At 52.9% G+C, this 25881-nt stretch overlaps 1 protein-coding gene across 1 annotated transcript; it reads left to right on the top strand.

Moving 5' to 3' along the window:
- Nucleotides 1–2116: 2116 nt before the first annotated feature.
- On the top strand, nucleotides 2117–22439 carry PANX2 (pannexin 2). The gene is given in 4 exon segments (XM_020982899.2): nucleotides 2117–2414; nucleotides 11105–11773; nucleotides 11776–12561; nucleotides 20333–22439. Coding segments are annotated over 4 exon segments (2043 nt in total). The 5' UTR covers nucleotides 2117–2188; the 3' UTR covers nucleotides 20695–22439.
- Nucleotides 22440–25881: the final 3442 nt, after the last annotated feature.

The raw sequence follows: 25881 nt of genomic DNA, 5'->3' as shown, positions 1-25881 counted from the left end.
TAAGTCAAAGTTGATAAAGGTTTAAGAACTTGATGATTCTAACATTCTCTGGCTCATTTCCCACCTCTGCTACTGTCACTGCAGATTCAGAAGGGACTGAGGAACACTTGGTATTTTTCTTTATCTCGTGGCTTGTATTTCAAGGCTCCATCGTCACCAAAGAATCGACAGCCAAGTGGCCAGCCTCCTGGTGATGGTCCTCTCTATACTTAGTTAGGCTGGCCCTCAGAAAGCAGACTCAGTCTGATGCTGGGACCATCCTCAAAGCTTCCTTAGCTCTGTAGAATGTTCCAGAACTTGGGCTTCACTGGGCATAAACAGACTTTGATAGACCAGAGTCACCACTCTGCAACAATGAATCATTGAAGGATGACTGTGGACAACACAGAAGGAAATACAAATGATCACATGGAATCATATTCCAGTATCTCAAAAATTAGAATAATTGGATCCAACCTCACAGGACACCCTTAGAATTCACAAAAAAATAATCCTTTTCCTTTCACTGACAGACCATGTATGGACTGCAGTATTTCAAAGGCTTCCAGAGCCTTCTCCACACAACCTCCTCCTAAGTTTGGTAGTGCAAGTGTAGTAATACTTATTTTAAAGAGGAGGCAATGGACTGAGATTTAATGCAACCCTCTCCTTTTACGGAGATGGAAACTGAGGCTCAGAGATGGAAAATGACTTGTCTACGGTCACGCAGATAGCAGAACCCAACTAGACACTAGACTTTCTGAGCTCCTTCTACCTCAGCAGGAGCCCCCAAGGGCAGAACTCTTTCCACTGGGCCATGAGCCTGTCGCTGATGATGAGGGTGATGGGGAAAGGTACCAGTCTCTGCAAATGGTTTCCTAGCGTCCCCTGATTTGGCAGGGAGAAAGCTACCTAAAAGTGATTCGGGCTCTGCAGAGCTAGGTCCGTCTTTGCCTCCCTGTCTTCCTTCCTTCCGCCCAACTCTGTTCCCAGGGGTTTCTCTGCAGGATGCCGCCGCCTATGAGGACCCCCACAGAAAGAGGCCGAGAGGGCTGGTGGGGAAAGGATGGGGGGGGCTGGGGGCTGGGGGCCCGGGACGGACTAGAGCAGAGAGCCACATTGGGAGGTGGAGGACTGGCCATCGGCAGAGGGGTAGCTTGGGAGCCTCAGCTGGTGCTGGGGACAGCCAGCAGGGCTTAGGGCGCCCTGGCGGGAGGGCCGAGACACAGGGTCCCATATGAGGGCTTGGGAGTGGGGCGGGCTGCCACCGGAGGAGTTTAAGAGGGATGCAGGGATCCAGGGGATGGCGAAGAGCCGGGCAGGGCGTCAACCACGTGTTGCAGCTGCGGCCAGATGTGAGGGCGGGCGGGGGCGCCTCCCCTTGGTCCCCCCCCCGGCTCCCCCCGTGAATGCCAGTGCCTCTGTCCTCCCCCTCTTCCCCTCCCCCCCTCCTCCTCCCCGCCGCCGCCGCCGCTTGCGCAGCCCGGCAGCCCGATAGGGCCAAACACTAGAGAGACAGACCCACGGAGACTGAGACGCAGAGCGGGGAGCAACCGGGTGGGAGACACAGTAGCGTGCGGGCGAGCGGGAGCCCTGGAGGGAGGGCCAGCGGGAAGGAAGGGGAGGGGCGAGCTTGGAGCTGTCTTGGCCCTTTCATGTAATTTTTTTTTTTTTTTGCCAAGTCATCGGAGGCGCCGCAGCTGCCGCGGGGGGGCAGTGGGGGGGAAGGGGAAGGGGGCCCAGGAGCAGGGGGAGGGGGCGCGGGGAGAAGCCGCGCGCGCCGCCAAGTTGCGGGAGGTAAACAGGCCCCGCGCCCCCTCCCCGCTCCCGCGCTCCGGGCCGCCCGGGGCCGGGGGGAGGGGGTGTCCGCAGTGGCCTCCGGGGGGCGCGGGGTCCCGTGGCGGCCCCGGCCGGGGGAGCCCAAAGAGCGAGAGAGCGCCCACGCGGGAGGCTAGGCGAGGCAGGGCGCGGGCCGGGGCCGGGCCCGGAGCTGGGCTCCGAGCAGGGCTCCCCCGCCTCCGCCCCCCCAGGCCAGCCGGCCGCTGAGCCTTGAACTTGAACGCCGTCGCCCCGGAGGCAGCGGCAGCGCCGGGCCCCGGCAGGGGCAGCGCAGCCGCCGCCCGCGCCGCGGGGCCGGGGGCCCGCCGGGCTCCCCGCCGCCCCCCAGGCCTCCCCCTCCCGGGCCGCCGGCCGGGCCCCGCGCCCCTCCATGCACCACCTGCTGGAGCAGCCCGCGGACATGGCGACGGCGCTGCTGGCGGGCGAGAAGCTTCGGGAGCTCATCCTGCCCGGCGCCCAGGACGACAAGGCGGGCGCGCTGGCCGCGCTGCTGCTGCAGCTCAAGCTGGAACTGCCATTCGACCGCGTGGTCACCATCGGCACCGTGCTCGTGCCCATCCTGCTCGTCACGCTCGTCTTCACCAAGAACTTCGCCGGTAAGACCCGGCCCGGCCCCCGGGGTGGGGGGTGGGGGGGCGCGATGGGGGCCCAGTCCTCCATCCCTGCCCGGTCCCTCCCTCTCCTGGCCTTCTTTATCTCCTCCCGAGCTTTCCCTTCCCCTGCTCTTTGCACAAGATGGAAAGAAGGGGGAAGAGAGAGAGAAGCCCAAGGGTTGGGAAAGGACGTCCGGGCACCGGAGGGAAGGAACAGTTTGTTTGTGTGTGTGTGTGTGTGTGTGTGTGTGTGTGTGTGTGTGTGTGTGTGGTGTGTGTGTGTGTGTGTCTGCATAGGGGCACACGGGTGGTGTGCAGACCCTCCCAGCTTTCACCGTCCCAGCCTCTGAGTAGAGGCGGAGGGGCTCTCCACAGCTTCCATCAGTGGAGCTGAGCTTGCCAGGGAGAAAAAGCAGCCTGACGCTGGACAGCTCCAAGGGTGCTGAGGAGCAGAAAGCACAGTGCAGGCTGGCTGGGCCTTTGGGAGTTGGCTCAGAACCCCAGGGCCTCGGGCACTTCCCCACGGAATGGACTAAAACCCTTCCCTCGGGAGCCTCTAGCAGCCCTGGGTATCAGGCAGCATCCCTGGCCCCATCACCAGGAAACTGTTGCCTGGCAAGAGCAGCCACAGAAGGGGGCCCTCCTTCACTGGGCCCTGGGTTAGCTGGGGCCTTTCTATGCGCTCCTCTGTGCCCATGTGACCTCTTAAAATTACGTTCAGTCTTCCTTTGAGGAAAAGCCCTGCTACATGGTCACAGCCCTCTGGCAGCATAGAACCCCAGAGAGGGCTAAAGCTAGGCAGAGATAGCTGGCAGGCATCTGCCCATTCTCCATGCTGAAGGAGGGGAGATGCCAGAAAACACCTTAATTGGGTTTGGGAGCCCAGACATCCACCGTGCCACCCACCACACGTGCCGGTGTACAGAAATACCCGGGCACATACTTGCACTTACTCAGGGTACGTTACCCTGCTTTAAATAAATACATACCTTCCGTGGAGAAGGGGATTGGGACTAGCAGGCTGCTATTTCTTAGTCAAGAGAGAAACCAATCAGAGGGTAAATCAAGTGGCCAAGTTCCAACTTCTCTGGGGCCCCATTTGGGGAGGGGGCGAGACACGTGGTATCCAACGTTAGAGCAGCTGTCAGAACTGCCCATCTAGGACTCTGTTGTGCAAGGAAGGAGATAGGGATGTTTAGCTGGAGAAAAGGAGATGTGAGTGGGTGAGGAGGGAATGGGGGAGGGGGTGTAAATGACATGATAGCTGCCTTCAGGCATTTGAAAGGAAGAGGAATTCCCCTTGTTTTGCTTGGCTCTAGAAGGCTGGAGCACGCACTAGAGGGGAAAGGTGCCAAGAAGCTGAATCTGGCTGGATGGAATGAGGACTGTCTGATGATGACAGCCATCCAGCCATGGGGCAGGCTCACTTCTCTAGGTGTGAACTCCCTCACTACAGATGCTTAAGCATCAGCTGAATGACCCCCCTGACAAGGATGCTTCAGAGGGCATTCCTGAGCCAAGCAGGAGGCTGGACAAGATGACCTCCAAGGCCCTTCTAAAGGTCTCCTACTCTAAAATGAGGTCCTTTGATGTTTCAGAGAGCAGTAACAGTGCCAATGAGATAATGTGTGTGAAGCTTTTTGGAGACCTTGATGTCATATATGAGCCAGTTACTATTTTCATGATGTTCATAATTATTTTAATATGTGTCAGTTAGCTTTGTTTTTAAAATATCCACACGGCTCCCAGCTGCCAAAATGATCTTCCTGAGACTCCAGCTTGACCAGGTTCTGGTCTGCTCTGCCCAATTGCTGGGGGGGGGGGGATGCGCGCGCGCGCGCGCGCGCGCGCGTGTGTGTGTGTGTGTGTGTGTGTGTGTGTGTGTGTGTGTGTGTGTGTACTGGTGTGTAATCTCAGCACATAGAAGATCCAAGTAGATGGAAGGGATTCCCCTTAGAGGGGATGTGCTTTTAGCTGGGGGGATCAGTCAGAGGTGGCCCTGGAGCTGAGTCTGAAGGGAAGCTAGGGATTCCAAGAGGAGAGAGGGAGCATCCCAGATGCGGGACACAGCCAGTGCAAAGACACAAAGCTAAAGACAAAATGTGATGGATAGGAAACAGGAAATGGGCTCATTATGTGTGAAGGGGAATAATGTGAAATCAACCTGGGAAGATTCATCGGAGGCTTGGGAAGGGCTTTCGCCATCCCCTAGAGAAGTTTGCATTTTATCCTAGGGAACTCAGAATAACCTTAGTAATTTTAGGATAAAACATTAGCATCTCAAATGCAGCATGTCCAAACCAGAACTGATCCCCTCTCAACCCGCTCTTCCAATCAATTTCCCTATTTCTTTTAAGAAAACCTCCCTAGTTCCAAATGAGGAGCTTAACATGCAACATCCTCAGCATGGGGATCAAGGCCCCCCAGCCATCTGATCCTGATCTTATCTTGTGTCACAACACTGCCCTTCCTGCACTCCGTGTCCCAGCCAAACTGGCCTTGTAGCTGCTCTTCTCCAAACTCAGTTTCAGCTCCTTTTCCTACACATTTGCCCAGGCTGTGCCCCATGCCAGAAGTGCACTCTTTGCCCATCTCAGTCTCTCAGGATGCATGTCTTTCCTCAGGGGTCCCCAGCTGTCATATAGTTTATGAAGTATTTTCTTTTGTCATTTAACACATCTTTTTATTGTCTCTCCCACCTTCCTCCCCCTCTCTCATTTTAAAAATAAGCCTTCTGATGTACAGTCTAACAAAGCAAACTCCTGAATTGACCGTGTCCAAAAAACTGTCTCCTTCTGTGTCTTGAGTGCCTCCCTTCCAGACAGGAGGCTGGGCCTCTGCACCAGAGGTTTGACTTTTCGCTGACTGGAGCTCCCAAAGCCATCTCAAAGTCTTTCGGAGTTGTTTTCCTTCATAATGTTGTTGTTATGGTACCAATTGCTCTCCTGGTTCTGCTCACTTCACTCTGCCTTAGTTCGTTCAAGTCTTTTTGTCCCTAAAACCTTCCATTTTATCATTTCTTATGAGGTAATTATTTCCTTTTTTCTTTTTTTTTTATCTTTGTGGGGGTAATTATTTTCCATTCCATTCATATACCATGTTTTGTTCAGCCACTCCGTAATAGGTTGATATGCCCTTAGGTTTTTGGGGGTTTTGGGGGGGGATGGGGGGGTTTGGAGCTGTTGCAAAAAGAGCTGCTTTAATATTTTATACATAAGGGTCCTTTTTCTTCTTCTTTGACCTCAGTGAGGCAGAGGCCTAGTAGTGACATCCCTGGGTCAAAGGATATGCACAATTTAGTGATTTGGGGGAGGCACAGGTCCAAATTACTTTCCCGAATAGCTGGACCAATTAATTTGCAGCAACAATGCATTAGTGTGCCTGCTTTTCTGTAGCCCCTCCCACATTTGCCGTTTTCTTTTTTGTCGTCTTTGCCAATCTGATGGATATAAAGTACAACTCCAGAGTTGCTTTATTTTCATTTCTCTAATCATTTGTGATTTGGAGCACTTTTATATGGTTATTTCTTGTTTGGATTTCTTCCTCTGAAGACCATTGCTTCATATCCTTTGATCATTTATCAACTAGAGAATAACTCTTAGTCTTATACATTAAAATCAGTTCTCCCTACATAAAGCTGCTACAAAGGTTTTTATTTTTATAGTAACCTAATACTCTTCTAGTTTCAACTGGATTGATTTTGTTTGTGCCAAACCTTTTTCATTCCATATAATCAAATTAGTCTAGTTTGTCTTCTCGAATCTTCTCTTCTCTACTCTTTGTTTGGTCATCCATACATCTGTTAATTTCCTCCTTGCTCCTCTAATTTGATCATGATGTCACCCTGTATGTCTCAGTCACTTAGCATTTGGACCTTATCTTGGCCTGTGGTGTGAGATGTGGGTCTAATTTCTGCTGATCGTTTCATGAAGCATTTTCTGATCCCCCAATTGTTGACACTCTCCTGGCTTCCTTTCCTCTCCCTCACTCTCAGCTGCTCAGACACCTTTATGTGCCTCTGACAACCTAGGGAGGCAGGGAGTTACTCCCACCATCTGCAACCCCATTTTGCAGATGAGGAAACTGACTTGTCCCAAACCATGCATCAGTCATAGGTCATGGGATCCATCCTTTGCAAACGGACCCACCAAGTGGTTGTCTGGGCGCCACTGGAGCTCCCCTGAGAGGGAGCCCATTCCCTTTTGGGACTGCTCTGGGGGGTGGGGCCAGAGTAAGGGAGGCAATCCTCCCAAAGCAGTCTGTTCCAGTTTGGGACAGCCCCAGTTATTAAGGTCTTTTCATCAAACCTAAATTTGCATTTCGGTGCCTTCTCCCCAGAGCCTCTAGCTCTGCTCTCTGGTGCCCAGCAGACATATCTAATCCTTCTCCCAAGCGGCCATGCTTTAATTATGGGAAGTCAGTGATTAGCCCTCACCCCCTTTCCTCATCTCCGCCCCGCCCCCCACGACATCTCTTTTCTAGGCCAAACATTCTCAGTGCCTTCAGTTGATCCTGGCACAGGTTGGTTTGAAAGTCCCCGACCCTTTCCACCCCCCATTCCTGCCCAGCCATCTTCCTCTGGGCATGCCTCTTTGCTGATGCCCTTCCTAAAATGTAGAATCCAGACCCCATCAGGAGAAGCACCCACTGCTCCTGATGGGGTCTGGTGGGGCTGATGGGCAACGCCTCTCTTAAAGGGAGCTGGAGGCTGCATTCGCTCATTCTGCCGACCACCACTGAGCCTGCAGGCCCCTAACACTGGCCCAGCCTCAGCTTCCCCTGCCCCAGAGAAGCAGAGCCCCACACCTGCATCTGAGCTTGAGGGTACCCCCCCCCATATTTCTTTGTAGCATCTTTGATTTCCCACCTTCTTCATCACTGCCTCCTTTGCCTCACTATTCAGTCTATGCTTTCTGTGGACTGGGTGGAATCCCAGGAGTGCTCAGTTCCCAAGCCATGGCAGGGGAGAACAAGCCACAGGGAGACCACCCATTCATCTGCAGCACCTGCTTTGTTTCAGGCACTCTATCAGGCTCTGGGAATACCACGAGGAAACATTCCAGCCCTCAAGGAACCTATCCTTATATCAGGGGAGATACATGTGTACGATCAGTGAGCGCAGTCTTGGGAGGAGGGCATGGCCTGTAGTGCGGCTGGAGAGATGGACAGAGACTTCCTGGAAGAGGCAGTCCTGGGGCTGAGCCTCAAAGGAGCTCGGGCATTCTAAAGAGGGGCAAGTGGAGGAGAGAAAGCATTCCAGGCACAAGGGAAGGAGCAGCCTATGCAAAGGCCAGGAGGCAAGAGATGGCATTTCCATCGTGCCTGAGGACAGAGCAAGCCTGGATTGTAGGGACTGTGGAGAACAGTGTGCACTAAGACTGGGAAACAGGCAGACGACAGATTGTGGGGGACTTTCAATTGTGAATCAAGACTATAGGGAACCACAAGAGTTTATCAGGCAGGGGAGGGACGTGGCCAGACCTGGGCTTTAGGCAAATCACTTTGGCAGCCAGGAGGATGGAGGCTGACTTGGAGTGGGGAGAGACAAAGCAGGAGACTACTGCATAGTCCAGGAGGAAGCGATGAGGGCCTGGACTAAGGTGGTGGTCATGAGGTGAGTGCAGAGAAGGGGAAGGATTGGAGAGACGTTGTGGAGGGCCGAAACAGAACAATGTGGCAAGTGATTGCATATGGAGGGTGAGAGAGAGTGAGGAGCAGAGGAGGACACACTGACTAGGAGCCTGGATGACTGGGAGAAGAGTGATCTCCTTGACAGTAATGGGAAATTTGGGAAGAAAGAAGGGTTTGAGGGGACGGATAATAGGCTCCACTTTGAACCTGTCGAATTTGAGATGCTCGTAGGCTATCCAATTGGAGATGTCCAAGAGGCACTAGATCTAGGAGTCATCTCTGTAGAGGTGATCATCAAACCCACAAGAGATGATGAGATCACCAACTGAGAGAGTGCAGAGAAGAGGGCCCCAGCCAGAGTCCTGGGAGGCAATGAAGCCTGTGGCTGTGACCCCCAGAGAAGGAGTAGGCTCAGGCCTGAGGTCAAGAACTGCTTCAGCCAGTGATGGCCAACGGAACAGACAGAGGCAAACCTTTTTCCTGCTTTGTTTCCCCCAAAGGAGAATTTTCAGGCTCTCCTACAGCTCTTGGGAAATGGGATCCATTAATAAAGAGGCATTTCCCCCAAAAGGAGCTGGATTTGAGATGCATCCAGTTAGAGAAATCCAGCAAGGATTTGGTGGCACAGCGAGAGGAGGGGCACAGGAGGGGGGCAGCCTTAACCATCTTTGTGTTTGGGAGGTAGGCTAGTGACCATTTGGGGCAAGGCAGGAAGTGAACTCGGTCATCAAAGAATGCCCCCTGTCCTTCCTTCTCTGTCAGGCTAAGGACACTTGTAGGCTGATCCCTACCTTCAAGGAAACAAAGGATGAGGAGACATAGCTCCTGCCCTTGGTGGGGGGGGATCCCTGGTCTCAGCTGGGCATTCAGCTCTGTGCTTGGGGCTGCAAACATTCAACCATCTCATTCTCTCAATTCTATTTCCACAAAGCCCATTCCTGCAGAGTATGTGTGGGGACTGTGTCTATCTGCTTTGGGCTTTGTGCCCCCACTACCTAGTACGTAGTGCTGCTCTTTAGCCATCACAGTTGTATCTGGCCCTGTGTGATCTAATTGGAGTTTTCTTGGCAAACATACTGGAGTGGTTTGCCATTTCCTTCTCCAGCTCATTTTATAGACAAGTGACTAAGGCAGACAGGGTGAAGTGACTTGTCCAGGGTCACACAGCTACTAGGTGTCTAAGGCCAGATTTGAACTCAGAAAGAGGAGTCTTCCTGACTCCAGGCCTGGCACTCTATCCCAGCTGCCCATACATAGCAGGCCCTTAATAAGTAACTATTGCTGAACTGAATGTCACTTCCGTTTTCTCCTTCATATCCACAACCCCCACCCTAATTCACACCTTCCTCATCTCTTGTCTGAACTACTGTAACACCTTCCTGATAGGCTGTCAGGCCTCCAGTCTCTTCCCCCAAACCATCCTGGCCACAGTGTCCATGTAATCTGTCTAATAGGTACGTGCCTAATCATATCAGCCGCCTGCTCTCCCGGCCGCCATATCACAATGGTGATTTGTCCATACCAGCTGGCAGGTACCTAAATGCCCTCAATCTTTTTTTCAACTGGACATCGAACAAGCTTCCCTTTCCCACTTTGTACCTGTGCAGCTGATGTTTTTGAAACCAGCTGTAGGATTTTGTATTCATCCCTATTCATTTTTACCTCTAAGCCCAATTTTCTAACCTATCAAGACTTTTTTTATTCTGTCACCCAGTGCATTAGCTGTGCCTCTGAGATGTGTCATCTATAGATGTAGTGAGCATACCTCTTATCCCTTATACGAATCATTGACCAAAAAAAACATTTCATAGCACAAATCCAAATACATATCCCTGGGGCACTCCACTGAAGACCTCTTCATGAGTTGACATCCAACCTAGCCTATTGACTAGTAATGAATGCTCCTCATTATATTTCATTCCCATTCTGTCCACAATGATGACATGAAAGAATGTGTCATATACTTTGCTGAAATCTCAGTTAACTCTATCTGCAGCATTTCCCCAGTCTACTAGCCTAATAATCCTGCTCCCTAAAAAGGAAAAGAGGTTGGTCTTGTGCAACTTGTTCATGGTGAGTAATGCTGAAACTCCATGATCACTGCTTCCCTTTCCAGATATTTACTAACCATCCTTTTAATGCTATGCTCTAGAATTTTGCCCAAATCAAAACCAGACTCCCTACTTTGTCATTTACAGACTCTAACCTCTCTCCTTTTTTGGAAATCAGGACATTTGTCCTTCCATTTCTTCAGCTCATCTTCTACCATCTCTCCCACACAACTATCTGAGGGTCCTATGGGAAAGTGGCCTATGTCAAAGTCGGGGCACTAGCTTTAGAGTCCTTGGGCATCAGTTCAAAATTACAGCTGTGCAGCTTAGGGTCAAAGGTTCCTAGGGCTATACTCAAAAGACACCTTAGAGGTCATCTACCCCCTCCTCCCAATTTTACAGATGTACAAATAGGCACTGAGTGACAGACTCAAGGTCACACCAGTACAGGGGTCAGAATTGGGTGTTCTTTTCACTGTCTGCTGTCAGTGTAGCTGGGGCAAATCTCTACACGGGCCTCACTTCCTTCATCTGTAAAATGAGTAAGTTTTACTATATGATCTCTTTATAGTCTTGTTTTGGAAACTTCAGTAATATGAGGAATTAGTATTATTATAGGAGGACATTTCAGAGAATGGCCCTGGGTCATTTGTAGTTGAAGTCATGTACCTTCCATGGAAGAAGGTGGGGGAGAATGAGAGGGTAGGCTCCCAGACTGTGCAGCCTGCCAGTCCTTGTAGTGGCTGGGCCACTTGGGGTTCCTCCTCTCCCCGGCCGAGGTCTGCCCTGGGCCAGTCTCCGAGTTCATATAAAACCCTGAACCCCAGGGACAGGTGGGATGGGGATAAAGGAAAATCATCGGTCCCCTCGTTGGACATGAATACTGTGTGAATGTTTCTTTCAGTGCCCACCCCAATCTCTGCCCTCCCTTTGCCAGGAGGGATGAGCACTGTGGACCCCTCCCCATCCCTGCCATGACCCTGAGCCGTGTCTCTCCTCTCTGCCCTCCAGAGGAACCCATCTACTGCTATACCCCTCACAACTTCACCCGTGACCAGGCCCTCTATGCACGTGGCTACTGTTGGACAGAGCTTAGGGATGCCCTGCCCGGGGTGGACTCCAGCCACTGGCCCTCCCTCTTCGAGCACAAGTTCCTGCCCTATGCCCTGCTGGCGTTTGCCGGCATCATGTACGTCCCCGCCCTGGGCTGGGAATTCCTGGCCTCCACTCGCCTCACCTCCGAGCTCAACTTCCTTCTCCAGGAGATCGACAACTGCTACCATCGGGCAGCGGAGGGCCGGGCCCCCAAGATTGAGAAGCAGATCCAGTCCAAGGGCCCCGGCATCACGGAGCGGGAGAAGCGGGAGATCATTGAAAACGCCGAGAAGGAGAAGAGCCCGGAGCAGAACCTGTTTGAGAAGTACCTGGAGCGCCGGGGCCGCAGCAACTTCCTGGCCAAGCTGTACCTGGCGCGGCACGTGCTCATCCTGCTCCTCAGCGCGGTGCCCATCAGCTACCTGTGCACCTACTACGCCACGCAGAAGCAGAACGAGTTCACGTGCGCGCTGGGCGAGCCTCCCGACGGCCCCCGGGGCTCGGTGCGTGTCAGCTGCAAGCTGCCCTCGGTGCAGCTGCAGAGAATCATCGCCGGCGTGGACATCGTCCTGCTCTGCTTCATGAACTCATCATCCTCGTCAACCTCATCCACCTCTTCATCTTCCGTAAGAGCAACTTCATCTTCGACAAGCTGCACAAGGTGGGCATCCGCACGCGCCGCCAGTGGCGCCGCTCGCAGTTCTGCGACATCAACATCCTGGCCATGTTCTGCAACGAGAACCGGGACCACATCAAGTCGCTCAACCGCCTGGACTTCATCACCAACGAGAGCGACCTCATGTACGACCACGTGGTGCGCCAGCTGCTGGCCGCCCTAGCCCAGTCCAATCACGACGCCACCCCGACGGTGCGGGACTCGGGCGTGCAGACGGCGGACCCCAGCGCCAACCCCGCCGAGGGCGACGCGGGGGAGCCCCCCGTCGTCAAGCGCCCCCGCAAAAAGATGAAGTGGATCCCCACCAGCAACCCCCTGCCCCAGCCCTTCAAGGAGCAGCTGGCCATCACGAAGGTGGAGAACCACAAGGCGGACAAGGCCAAACCCGTGAGGAGGAAGACGGCCACGGACGCGCTCATTGCGCCCCTGCTGGATGCCCGAGCTGCCCACCACAAGGGGGCCGGGCCTGCAGACACCCCGGCCCCCGGCCCCTCCTCCGCCCTGCCGTCCGCGAGCAGCGAGAAAAAGCACGCCAGGCATTTCTCCCTGGACGTCCATCCCTACGTCCTCAGCAGCAAGAAGCCTAAAGCGGAGCTTCCGCGCATTGCTGCCCTGCCCGCCTCCAAGAGCCAAGAGGGTGCCTTCCTCACCCAGGCGGAGGACTGCGGAGGGACCCTCAGCATGGCGCCTGCCAAAGGTAGGAGGGTGGGGCAGGGGTGGGGCACAGAGAGGTCGACTCAGGGATGGACAGGATGGGAGCGGGCAGGCAAGGACAACCAAGACCCGCAGTTCATTACCGAAAAAAAAAAATTAAGGCCGTCATCCAAAAAATAAGAGACGATAATTCCCTCCTCACCCGAGGACGAGACATGCAAAGGCCTCTGTCCTTCTGAACATAGCCAGTAGTGAAAGGACTAGAAATAGGAATGGGGGACTTCGATGTGCCAGAAAACCCCTGAGACCCTGAAGGCTGTGTGAGCACTTTACTCAGGAGAACAGGTTCAGAGACTCTGGGCCAGAATCATAGGAAGGACCTAAAATCAGGTGACTGCCTCGGAATTAGGGTTAGGGTGATTTTTTGTTTAGTTTAGCTTTATCTTCAGCACCTTAGCAGGAGAGGGTGGAGCCAGACAAGAGGACCAGCCTGGGGGGATTATGGGGGCCAGGCATCCTCTGAGCATCCCCAGCAGTGCCATAGGCCTGTGCCACCCAGGTGCTCACCATCGCCACACAGAGCCTTGGAAGACGAGAAGTTTGTGTTCAGTAGCCTGTGCACAAGGAGGGGGACAGACACATGGGAAGCAGGAGAAAGATCTCCATTCAGAGGGTCAAGAAGCATTTTAACATGGTTCAGCAGTTGAAAGGAAGGAGTGCCTCTGGTTGGAAAGTTCATTGATGGGGGACAGAGTATTCTTTGATGATACTTGGCAAATAAAATAGAACAGTCCTTGTTCTTTTGAAGTGGTCTCATCCTCCTCGGTCAGTCAGATGCAGAGAGGATCCAGAAACCCTTAGGGACCCTCAGTCATTTATTTGGGAGTTCGAAATTCTTTCAGAGTACACTCAGTGGCCGTTTCTCAGGGGGTGCCAAGGAGGCTGGTTTAACCAGCAGATGATGGAAGAAGGAAGATGTAGGCAGAGAGCATCTCCAGTGTCTGACCAGAGGGAACAGATGCCTAGGAGTCTCACTCGTGTAGAATCCAAATCTCAGACACTTTCCTTCCCTGGGCATCTGTTCTTGGCATTAGAGCCCTTGCAGGACTTGGCTCCTAACACAGCAAACATTCCTGACTCTGTAGCAGGAGACAGGATGGGCCAGCTACAAGGTGGTTCCCTGAAACAGCCCCATTAGTAAACCAGTCAGTCAACACACACTTACTGTGTGCAAGCCTATCAGAGAACTGAAACTTCATCCACCACCAAGTATGGTTTCTGCTGAGTCGGTGCTTCCATTAGTGGTGGGAGACAGCTGTGAGTGCACAAGGCACAGATTTACCTCCCTCCTAGAGGGAGGACATGGAAGGGCTAGAGGGAGGCACCTTTCCTTAAAGTGATGGAAGAAGAGTTCCAAAGGAAAAAGGAAAAGGAAGATGGCCCCCAGGGTCCCTTCAAGCTCTGCTAGAATCCTTTCATTCTTGGGGAATCCTTACCTGTATCAGGAGGGTGGAAGATTGCAGCACAGGGAAGGAAGGGAAGGACCGTGGAATATGTTTGGAGCAATGTAGTAGATATGGGTATCGTCCCAAAGAGGGTGAACCTTGATCCCAGAAGAACAAGCTTCGATTGCCAAGGAATCTGAGTCCTCAGGGCCACTGGAAAGATGTCTAGCACCCAGCACCCGTCAGAGCAAGAAGAGACAGATGTGGTGCTTGGTGGTGGTTGGTGAGCCTTCGTGAATGGAACAGTCAAGAGGCATTCTCCCTTCCCAGGGCACATACTCTGGAGGTGACCCCTTCCTAAGGCTTGCCGAGCCAGGGGATGCTGTGCACTCTTGGTGATTTATGTGGGAACAAGGAACACCCCAGAATGCTCCTATGAAGCATGCCTGGGGAAGATGAAATCCTGAGTGAGAAACCAAAGACCTTAAGACAAGTAAGGTTCTTCTTACTACTGCTGGCTGAAGGTGGAAGCTTAGTAAGAGAAGGTGACCCACTGTCAGAGAACGAAATGGGACTGCTGGAACGTACCGGCCTGGCGGCTTGTGGCTGGGGTGAAGTGTGTCTCATAAGCACCATTAAAATCAGTTTCTTTAGAGTTGCTTGCTACTATTTGTCCTTCATTCTTTTTTTTTTTTTGGCTAGGAAATGGGGTTAAGTGACTTGCCCAGGGTCACAGAGCTAGTAAGTGTTATGTGTCTGAGGCCAGATTTGAACTCAGGTCCTACTGGCTCCAGGGCCGGTGCTTTATCCACTGCACCACCTAGCTGCCCCATGTCCTTCATTCTTGAAGGGGACCATGATATCAGGGAGGTGATGCCATGACATGCAGGTGAATTAGATTTAAGTGAGGGAGCATTGTGTAAATCACCAGCCTCATTTTCTCCTTCAGAGCCATCTGGGTCCAGTGGCCAGATGTGGATCAGGACAACTGGAGATGGCCCAGGATGTGGTGGGGGACCTTGACCTTTTCCAGCTAAGGTCTTTAACAGAACTCAGTTGGACTGAGGCAGCACTCTTTCATCGATTACAGCTTAATGAAAAATGAGGCAAAGAATGGCCTCTTAAAAAAAAAAATTTGTGAGGAGAAGACCCTCAAGGTTTCTGGCAAAAAAAAAATTGTTATTTACATTCATTCTGAGGCAGTCAGGCCCAAACGCTGACCAAGTAGGGCTTAGTCTTTGACCAAAGTTATTTGGGGTTAAGGCTAGTCTTTAAGAGAAAAAAATGAAAACAAGAAAAAGAAGAGGGAGGAAGGAAGGAAGGAAGGAAGGAGGAAGGAAGGAAGGAAGGAAGGAAGGAAGGAAGGAAGGAAGGAAGGAAGAAGAAGGAAGGAAGGAAGAAAGGAAGGAGAGGTGGAATAGGACTCGTGTGAGAAATATATTCATGGAAGGAGAGCTATGAAGTGGAGAGAGATGGAGGCGCCATGCAGAAATGTTTTGTGAGAGGGAGGAGATCAGAAGTGATGTGGCTGGAATCCATCACAGATCACCCGGTCACAATGAAGAAATGAAAGATAAGTCCTAGAAAATGACCCAGAAGCCAGCATGTCCACTTGATAGAGAAGGGATGGAAGACCTCAACTCTTCTTACATCTCCGGTGTTCTGGTGCTTACTCTGCCAAAAGTCGCATCACTAACTTCTCAATTTGGCTTTAACAATCAAGGAATCTGGTGGAGGAAGTGACTGAGGGGAGCTACTAGTCTGGAGCTAATTCTGACTGGCAAAGATGAACCAGCTGGTGCTGAAATAGAAATGACAGGAACCTTGGAAGGAGCCCTGCACGTTCAAGTTGGTGATAGATGAGTAGGGGGAAGAAAGCTGCATCTGAGAGTTTCAGAAAGTAGATTTCAAAGCCTTTGTAGGAAGGATAGCTGGTAACTCATGGCCTAAAACTCTCCAGGGAAGTTGACCTGAGAAGAATGCGATGTTCTTCCAAAGCATGACATTCTAACAACACAAGTACAAAGGACTCCAATCAGGAATAAAGGGAAAGTTCCCTAAATTGACTAATGTCGGATATAGGAACTCATTGGCCAACTCAGATTTGAGAAAGGCAATGTACAGAAAATGAAGAAGGGCATGATTGAAGACAAATATTAAAAAGCAGCAGTAGAGGGCTAAAGGCCAGAAGGAGCTGAGGCCAGCTGAGAAAGCTCAGACAACAAAGAGGGTCTTCCCATGTTAGGGATGAAAAGAAGATTGAAGAAGGGAAGACACTGCTCAAGGTAGATGGGATAATGACTAAAGGAGGCAATGGAGGAAAGGAATGACTACTTAATTCTTTACTTCTGTTTTCTTTATAAAAGAAGAATGATTTTCTGATTGGAAACAGAAAAGCAAAACTGACCAACAGTCAATTAAAATCTGAGATAAATGTGGAAACAGCAAGAGAGGAGAAACAAGGTGACTTCCGAGAAGTCGTTACCAGGCTACATACTAGGGGATATAATGATGTAATTGTTAAACAGCTCTTGGTGATTTGTGGGAAGGTATAGAGAATGGCAAAGGTACCAAGGTCCTGGAGAAAGGTAAATGTTGTCCTAATATTCATAAAGGGGGAAAAGAGTTTCTTCAAATGATAAGCTAATGAACCTGACTCGGGTTCCCATCACAAGTCTACAAGATACAGTTAAAGGAGTGGCAGGTCAAGTTGGAAAGGGAAACAGCAATCACTGAGAGCCCGCCTTGCTTCTTCTAGAACAGGTCATGCCATTTCCTATTTTGACAAGGTTAATGGATTGGTCAATTAGAGATATGCCCTAGATAAACTTTAACTAGATTTCAGCAAAGCATTTAACCAAGACTCTCGTGGCCTCCTTGGACAAGATGGAGAAATGTTGAGCTAAATGGTAGTGCGGTTAGATAGATTCAGAACTCAGTGGATGCCTGAATCCTCAGATTCATGAATGCATTATGTTGGATGGCGACCTCTAGAGGAGCCTCCCAGTGGTCTCTGTACTGGGTCTTATCCAATCTAAAATGCTTACCCATGACTTTCATGTAGGCATAGACTATATGCATGCCAAATCTGGGAGGAGGAGATAATATGCCCGATGATGATAGGGTCAGAATTTAACATTTTTGATATGCTAGAATGATAGACTAAATCCAGTAAAATGAAATTTAATAGGGAGAAGGTATAAAGTTGAACACACAAGCTCAATATCTCACCTGCACATATACTGGCCTGGTGGCATATAGCTACACAACATTTCTTATGAAAAAGTTCGAGGAGTTTTGTGGACTGTACGCTCACTACAAATCAGCGGGGCGATACAGTACCCTCTCTGCCCTCAAAATACGTGGTCTTCAGCTGCCCAAAGGAGGTGCTCAGGAATAAGGAGGGTGCAGTCCTGGTCTGACCACGTCTAGAGCTCAGGACTCCATGAGAGTGCTGGCAAACTGGGGGGCAGTGGTATCAAACCCACATGGAAATAGGCACATATTGCCCTAGACAGCCTCAAACCAGCATTGTCTGTGTTGTATTGCATTTCTGTTTAGTTTGTTAAACATTTCTTAATAATATTTTAATCTGGTTCAGACCTACTAGGGGGCTTGGGGGGCCACACAGGGGCTCGGGCCAAGAGCCCCTGGACAGCCCTGCTGTAGATTATCCAGAGAAGGGCAGCTGGGATGGGGAGAAAGCCAGGGACCAAGCAGACTAAATGAAGATCGCTTGAAAGCACTGGGGATGTTGTGCTTAAAGAGAAGACTCAGGATTTGGGGCCCTCTTCAAGCGTAGCAGTCCTGATGGTTACAGGACTTTCTAAGGCTTACGAAGCCCCTACAGACATGATTTCATTTGAGCCTCACAATAACTTTGTTAGGTAAGTACTCTGGCTGTTATTATCCCCGTTATATAGATGATGACACTGAGGCCCAGGAGAGGGAAGGGACTTGCCCAGAGTTAGAACACCAGTAAGTATGTGAAGGGGAACTCCAGCCCACATCTCTCTGGGTTCCACACCCAGCGTGCCTTCCCCTTGGAAAAGACCCTGGTGGTGGGGAAAGATTGAAGGCAAAGGGAGGATGAGATGGAGAGAGAGTGTTATGGAAGCAATGAGCACGGGCGTGGACAGACTTTGGGAGATAGTGGAGGACAGAAGGGCCAGGTGTGCTGTGGTCCATGGGGTCACAAAGAGTCTGGCACAGCTGACCAACAACCCCACCCCCTCCCACCCAAGTTTGTCTTTAAAAGCTTAGTGGAAGGGGCAGCTAGGTGGTGCAGTGGATAGAGCTCTGGCCTTCAAGTCGGGAGGACCTGAGTTCAAATCCAGTCTCAGACACACAACACGTAGTAGCTGTGTGACCCTGGGCAAGTCACTTAACCCCAATTGCCTAGCAAAAAGCAAAAAAAAAAAGTTTAATGGAGAAAACATTCCACAAAGCTTGCCCTGGGCACCCCAATTGCCAGTTACTGCTCGGACATAGTGTCGCCTTAAGAGAGTCCTTCCTCAGTTTGAGGGAGAGCCATGAGCCCTGCCCTCAGAGAGCCCCAGGCCGGGGGAATGAGGCAGCCTGTCCGGTCAGCGGTCAGCCCAGCACTACAGAACAGGGCAGCTCTCGTCACTCAGTACCCTGACGTGCTCCAAGGACCATCTCAGCAGTTTTCTTCAGCCACCTAAATGGATCCAGGCTGGTGAGGCCTTTGCAGGCATCCCTGCTGTCCTAGGAGCCTGGAACCCAAGGCTCCCTTTCCTTGGACCACTGCTTTAAGGTGCTGACTCAGGGCACACGGTTCTCTTGAGCACCGGGCCCTGCTAGAATGTTTCCTGTGGATCCTGGGTCGTGCATAAGCTCCGTCAGAGCCCCATTCTTCAGCAGTTCTCCAGCAATGCTGGAAGGGGCCAGTAAGCACCACCAGCACTAGAAGGTCCCCAGAACATCAGCCTTACCGCTTTCTAGGAGGGCCCAGTCCCTCCCATGGGCATGTCTGCCATATTTGTTTATAGCGGGCTTGGTGGCTGCCTAGTGTAGAGGGAAGAGGGTTGGATCCTAAAGTCACAAGAGCTGGCCACTTGCTTGTGTGACCTTGGGCAAACCACTGAACCTCTTTGGGCCTCAGTTTCCTCATTTGTAAAGTCAGGAGGTTGAAATGGATGCTGTCTCTAAGTCCCTTCTAGGTGGTGGTGTTTGGGGCCTTCCTCAGCCTCCTGAGGCTACGAATAAGCATTCTTTTGGAAGGCCTTTAGCTGGTGACTGGCTGCTCCCAAGGGGAGTTTACAGGATCCAGCCTTAAACCTGGCCTTTCCTCACGGCTGACCCAGATGCACTGTCCAGGCTGGTCAGCGCCTCTGCCCAGAAGGCATCCTCAGGCCCTTTGCCTTTGGCCTCATGATTTTCACATTTCACAATTTGTGACTCTTCCCTGGCCATCACTAAGGTCCAACCACAGGCCCGGGAGCTAACTTCCTGGATCTTCCGGAGTTCCTGGGCTCTGGACCCCCTTCCCCTGCCACTGCCACCCTCTCCAGGTGACCTTCTGGGCACTTGCCTCCCCCTTCTTTTCATCACGTGCTTCCAAATCACACAAGTCCCATAGGCCCATAACAGGTGGCCCTAAACACGCAACAGCCAGGCCTTCTACCCAGGCTGTGGCATGGAGCCGCTTTGGGATCCCGGGAGAATGATGCGTCATCCCCCGCTCCAAGTACCTCGCACTGCTGCACTCGGGATCAAGCTCACTAGTCCATTCTATGATGCCAGCCTCATGAAGCCAATTAGGAAGTCCACGGCATGTCTATCTTAGGGCATTTCCTTAAGACAGAGAGACAACATGATAGAATGCTGGGCTTGGAGTCAGGGTGACCTGGGTTCTAATCCTACCTCAGGTGCTTACTTTGTGAGCTGGAGCAATTCATTAACTGTTTTGTGCCTGAGACAGACAAACACTGTAACAAGCTTCCTCCTGTGTAAAATGAAGGGAGTGGCCCCCAAGGTCCATTCAGCTCTGAATCTGTGATCCTCTCTCATCCCCATCTGACTGCTCTCCCCACCAAAACAAACAAAAAAACAAGGAAAAGATGAAGGCATACCAAATCAGAATTCCCATGTCGGGTGAGCCTTCAGTTTTACAAAGCTCTCCCTGCACCCCTGCACCCCAGCCCTGCGCAGGAGGGAGTGTTGTGATGAGAACTCATTCCAGCGAGTGCTTTTGGTCACAGGGGAATGGAGTGAGAAAATGTGGATGTCTGGGTGCAGCCCCTCCCCCTGCTAGAGGTACAGCTGAGAGCATCTTGGGGGGAGAGGTCTGTGGTCTGGAAGAAGATAGAGACACCTTGACACTGGCATTTTTGATCCTGTTTTCAGATCCCCCAGGCCTAGAAAAAGAAATCCTGTACCCAGTGGAGCCGTGCCGGGCCATGCCACCCCCTCCGGGATCCTTCCATGCCTGCCCTCCCACCACAACTCCTGGAGTCCCTGGGCCCATGACCAATGTCACTCCTGGCCTTGTGAAGCCTGAGTCCATGGCCATCTTGAGCCACAACTCAACCCACCCCCTGCTGCACATCAGCACCTTGTATGAGGACCACCGGGCGGAGGAGGAAGAGGAAGCCCCACCTCGAGCCTCCCCTGACATGGCTGACCTCATCACCATCCCCCCCCCAAAGCAGATTCTCATTGCCACCTTTGAGGAGCCCCGGACAGTTGTGAGTACTGTGGAATTTTAGAGACAGGCAGCAAGGATCTCATCCCCAAGTCACCCCAGTACTCATAACCACCCCACCTCCAGCTCTGGGTCATCATCAGGACCTGCCCCTATACCCCCCCCAAACCTGACAAGAATCCGGCCACTGCATGCCCTCGCCAAGATCCCCTGAAGCACTAGACCCAAGCACGAGTCTCCCACTAGACCCGCTGCCAATGCCCAGGGGCAGCTAGGGATCCTGCCTTCCCCATACACCCAGACACCTCTGCCCCTGCTTAGCTACTGCTGCCTTGGTTCCCTGACCTCCGGCGTCTGGGGACTAGAGAGCGGCCTGTCCGCAGCCACTGTGGTTCTCAACGTGCACTTTAGCCAACGTTCCCTTCCCAACGTGGCCAATACCACCCAGAGCCACCTCCCAGGCCTTGCCTGACCCTGCCTGGCCAGCCTGTGCTTCCTACAAGAGTCTCTAAGACCCTGGCCCAGCCCAAGCCACCTGTCACCTGTGCTTTCTGAAAGCCACAGAGACTCATGGCTTAGCCCACAGGGCCTTCCCCATGGCCTCATGAACACCAGATATGCAATACAGTTCTGGGGCCCAGTCTCCCCTTGGGGTGGGAGGGGATGAGGGAAGGACTGCCAGGGTAGGTGCTCAGGATTGGTCCTGTCCTCGGGTGGGTTTGGGCCAAGGCCCAAAGGCTTCCCCCAACCCCAAGAGGAGCAATGAGTGTCCCTGGGCATGGCCAGATGAAGAGTTTATTTTTTTAATCTATTTTGTCATTAACGTAGGGTGCTGGGGTGGATGGATGTCTCCTCCCTGGACATGGAAGGGTGGAAGCAAATTCATTTGGGGAATGAAAGGGGGGATCTGGAAGGGTGGAGACATTCGGAAGGTTCCCCACCCTTGCTGGGCCCAGGATGGCCAGTCACAGCCCACCAGCTACCCTCAGCCTGGGGCTATCCCACATGGTGCAGTGATCCACCCCAAATCATTCCCTCTCAGGAAGGTTCAGTCTTCCTCCTAAGGAATTCTACCCCCCATCCCCCAGCTTTATCACCCTGGCCTCCCCCAGGGCTCAGTACCTCCAGGGTGATGGAGGTTCCCACCCTCCCAGAGCTCAGGCCTCTTCCATAGCTCAGTGTCCTACCCCAGCCTCTCCCACCCTGGGCTCAGTGTCCTGCCTGGGGGCCAACCCCCCCATCCACCCAGTGCCCCGGCTCAGTGATCCTCTTGGGGGCTATCCCCCACCTAACACCCCCCAGGCTTAGTGTCCTGTCTGCCCCCCCCCAGTGTCCTACCTGGGCCAGCATCCCCTCCCCATCCCACCCACCACCTCCAGGCTCAGTGTCCCACGGGGCCCCCTCCCCCTTTCAATTGCACTTTCTCTTTACCACTTGACATCCATGTGTTTTCATTCTGTTATTAATGCTGTAATCGATCATTTATAATTCGGGTTTGGAAACTCAGAGCCGAGTTTTCACCAGAACGAGAGGGAGGAGGAGGAGGAAGGGTGTGGAGAATGTATAAACCGTATCTTGCAATAACGGCCCGTCCGAGCCCCACAGTCCCCGGAGTTCCTGCCAGGCTGCTTCTGCGGGTGCTCCCCGGTGGGGTGGGCCAGGGCTGGGGAGGGGAGGAAAGGGGAGCTGCCCTGGAAGGGGAGTGAAGGCTTACCTGGCTCTAGCATCTATTACCTCAGACACGGCGACGGAGAGCAGTGTTGAACAAAAATAGCACTAAATATAGAAATAAATATTATTCTAACAACAGGTCCGCATGGTGTCCTCAGCTGGCCTGCCCCGGAGAGACCAAGGATGGGACAAGGTGGGTCAGCCCGGCCGGGAAGCCCTCCAGGTTTGCCCACACTGTTCCCCTTCCTCTCTTCAGTTGCCATGTGTCCCCCAGTCTCCTCCTGAAGCCAGGCCACTAAATGTGGTGGGGCCTCAGAGAAGGAAGATTGATTATAAGCTTGGGAGGTGGGGGGAGGGGAAGGGAAGGAAAGAGGGGAGTGAGGCACCAAGGAGGGCTTCTTGGAGGTGGGGGGCCCTGAACTGGGTCTGGGTGAGATCAATCAGCCAGGGATTGGGAAACCAAAAGAAAGCAAAGCCGGGGAGCTGGCTGGAGCGTAGGGTGCAACCTGGGGTCACAGACGAATGTTGGGTTTGGAGGCAGAGCCCCTTTGGTAGCTGTGTGCTTCAGGCCAGGCATTTCCCGATCTGCACAATGGAGCCAGTAAGTAGCTTCCTGGGCCACCTCGGAGAAAGTGCTGTGTAAATCTTCGGAGCCTGGGGAAGTGTAGGTCAGGAGGGAAGACAGGTCAGAGCCGACCTAAGGAGACAGAGAGGCCTTTCTTCTACAGGCTGTGGGAGCAGCTGGAGATTTCTGAGTGAAGTGGGTGGATAAAGCACAGGAGAGCAGCAGGGAACCCGGGGAGGATGGATCACTGCAGAGAAGGGATAAGAGCCAGGCCTGCCCCCATGGCCCCCAAGGGATGCCTGTCCTTGTGATGCCGGAGGGAGGCTGAGTGAGTGTTCCAGGAGGCTGCTGCCAGGCAAGGCCAAGGCTAGCTTAGGAGCTGAGCAGCCCCACGTACAAGCCTGTGGCCCCATTCTCTCCAGCCCACAAACTTGTTCCTGTGAGACCCTCAGAGAGGGGCTCCATGCTGGGCCCAGCCCCTCTGCCCCTGCTTGGCCTCAGCCCAGCTGGGGCCAGGAAGGGATCACCTTTGCCTCTCCGAGGTTGAAGACCTAATGGTCCCTTTCTGCATGGGCACAGGTAGCGGATTGAGAGCTAGGAGGAACCTTAAAAATCATTGAATCCAACATGTTCATTTCTTGTGGGAGAAACTGAGAGGGGAAGATCCTGTCCCAAAGTCACATGGGAAGGAAGGAGCAGCACTGGGTTCCAGGGTTCTGGTTCCACAGTCACCAGTTTTCCCACTGAATGGGCATGTAAGAATAGAGCAGCCTTGGCCCTTCTCCAAGGGCCTCCCAATCTGGCAGGAGGGATGATGTGAGGACCCAGGCAAGAGTGGAACTGAGCTGGTATGAGGGCTGGCCAGAGCAAAGGGGCATCCTCAGGGGTTGCCTGGCAGAGGTGGGCACAGAGGGCATTCTGGGCAGAGGGATCAGTGTGAGCCAAGGCAGAAGAGGCCAGGACAGGGGAGGCCATGCCTTCTGAGCTCCCTTCTGGATGGGGAACCCAGGGGACGTCGGGCTGGAAAGGTAAGTTGAGGCCCAATGAGGAGAGGCCTTCAGTGTTGAACGGCTCAGGGGTTTGGAATTTTCCATAGAACAATTTCCCTACTGATGATTTCCAAAACACTGACTCAGAGACTGAAAACTTTGTAACCCAGCATGTTCCTCCTTTGTGCCAGGAAGCTCGAGTCCAGAGTCATTGCCAAGCTGCGGTGAGATCAGCTCACCTGGCCCCCTGGGCTCCTCCAAGCCAGGCCGTGTTCGGTTCCTAGCCTTACTGGTCTCATTTGCAATATGCCTTGAGTCCTTTTGGGAGCAGGGGAGGACCCCAGGCCCCAGGCCCTTCTGGCTCTCTCCTGGCCCCCTCCTTTGTGACACATCATGAGGGACCCTGGACCCTAACAGCTAGAGGGTGCTGTCCCCTAGAAGGAAGTGACAGGCATTGTCTGCTGTGTTAGTTTCCATATCACCCCCTCCACTTCCCAGGATCCAGAGTTTAACATCACCCATTAGCAAATGGAAGGGTCCTTGGGTCCCTCCTTCTGCTGGGCCAGAATAAGGTCCCAGTCCTTCCCCTTCCCTGACCCCCTCAGCACCCCCCTGGGGCTGCCCAGGAGTGAGCCCCTCCCCCTCCCCCTTCCCTGACCCCCTCGGCACCCCCTGGGGCTGCCCAGTATTGAGCCCCTCCCACTCCCCCTCTTCCTTTTGGGGATCTCAGTGGGAGATTTCTCAGGGGGTTGGTGTAGGGCTCAGAGGAGCTAGAAGGGGGGAGTGGTTTCGGGGCCTAGCTGTGTGACCTTGGACAGGTCTCTTCCCTTTTTGGTGCTTCAGGGTCACCCTCTGAGCCAGCTGATCCCTCAGGCACCTCTCAATCCCCGGATTCTATGTGATGAGAAGGAGCTAATCTTCCTCCTTCCTCCTCCTCTCACAATGGTCTCCTTCAGGAGCCTAATCCCAGGGGTGCCTTGGACAAGAAGGACTCTGGCTCAGGGGACCAGGGCCCTGCCAAGTGTGGGTGCATCAAGGCTTTGGTTTGAGGGGGAGTCATTGAGACGAGCCAGGGATTCAGCCCTGCCCTTCAGGGGCCGGTCCTCCTCTCCCTCTCCGTCCCCTTATTACCTACAAGGACACAGCTTCGTAAATGGCATCTCCAGGGTGAGCTGGTGAGGGGCTCCCTGATCCCCAAGATCCCCAGGGCTCCGGGACCCAAAGAGGCCTGCCTCTAGAGCCGAGAGGGGCTCACAGCCATATCAACAATGTTCCAGGGCTCCTTTGGTTCAGGCCCAGATGGGACAAGGTGATTTCTGAAGACCCTTCCACCTTGGATATTCTGGGAGAACTTGTCCCAGTGGAGACTGACCTCTGCCATCCATTGGGCCACATAATCTGCCTCGGTCCATGATAAGGCTGAAAGTCCATCAGTCCCCTGCTCTACCAGGCTCCGTTCCCTTGTCTGGGCCCTTTGCCCAGCAGGGGCATCTATGCCAATCCTTTGCCTAGGCCCCCACATCACCCTGGGCCCTGAACAGCACAGACAGGTAGGGCTTCATTTGCCAGAGAAGAGGAAAATAACTTAGACTTGAGTTTTCCCTGGAACTGGGGGAGAGAGGTTAAAGTCATGGGGAGAAGACCCAGAAAAGTAGATCTCAAATCCTACCAGTTAGAGCCCTCCAGAATCAGAACCTCAATGTGGGCAAGGGCTTTGGTGGTCACTACTGCAGACCAGCCTCTCTAGAACATCCCCATGTAGTCACCTAGATCTGTTCGAAGACCTCTGGCCATGGGGAGCTCACTACCTCACCAGGCAGCTCATTTCTCTCTCCTCCAAGTTAAATGTTCCCAGTTCCTTGAGCTGCCCTTTTCTTATGGTCTCCAGCTCCACACTATATTCTCCTCTCCTCTGGTGGTCTCCTATTGGTCAATGTCTTTCCCAAAATGCATGACTTGGACAGGAACACAAAACTCCAGAGGCGGTCTGAGAGCAGGACTGTCACCTCCCTCACCCTGGACATTG

Source organism: Phascolarctos cinereus, unplaced genomic scaffold, assembly GCF_003287225.1.
Source record: "Phascolarctos cinereus isolate Bilbo 61053 unplaced genomic scaffold, phaCin_HiC Scaffold_1;HRSCAF=81, whole genome shotgun sequence".
Classification (NCBI taxonomy): Eukaryota; Metazoa; Chordata; class Mammalia; order Diprotodontia; family Phascolarctidae; genus Phascolarctos; species Phascolarctos cinereus.
This window is presented reverse-complemented; position numbering and strand designations above follow the sequence as displayed.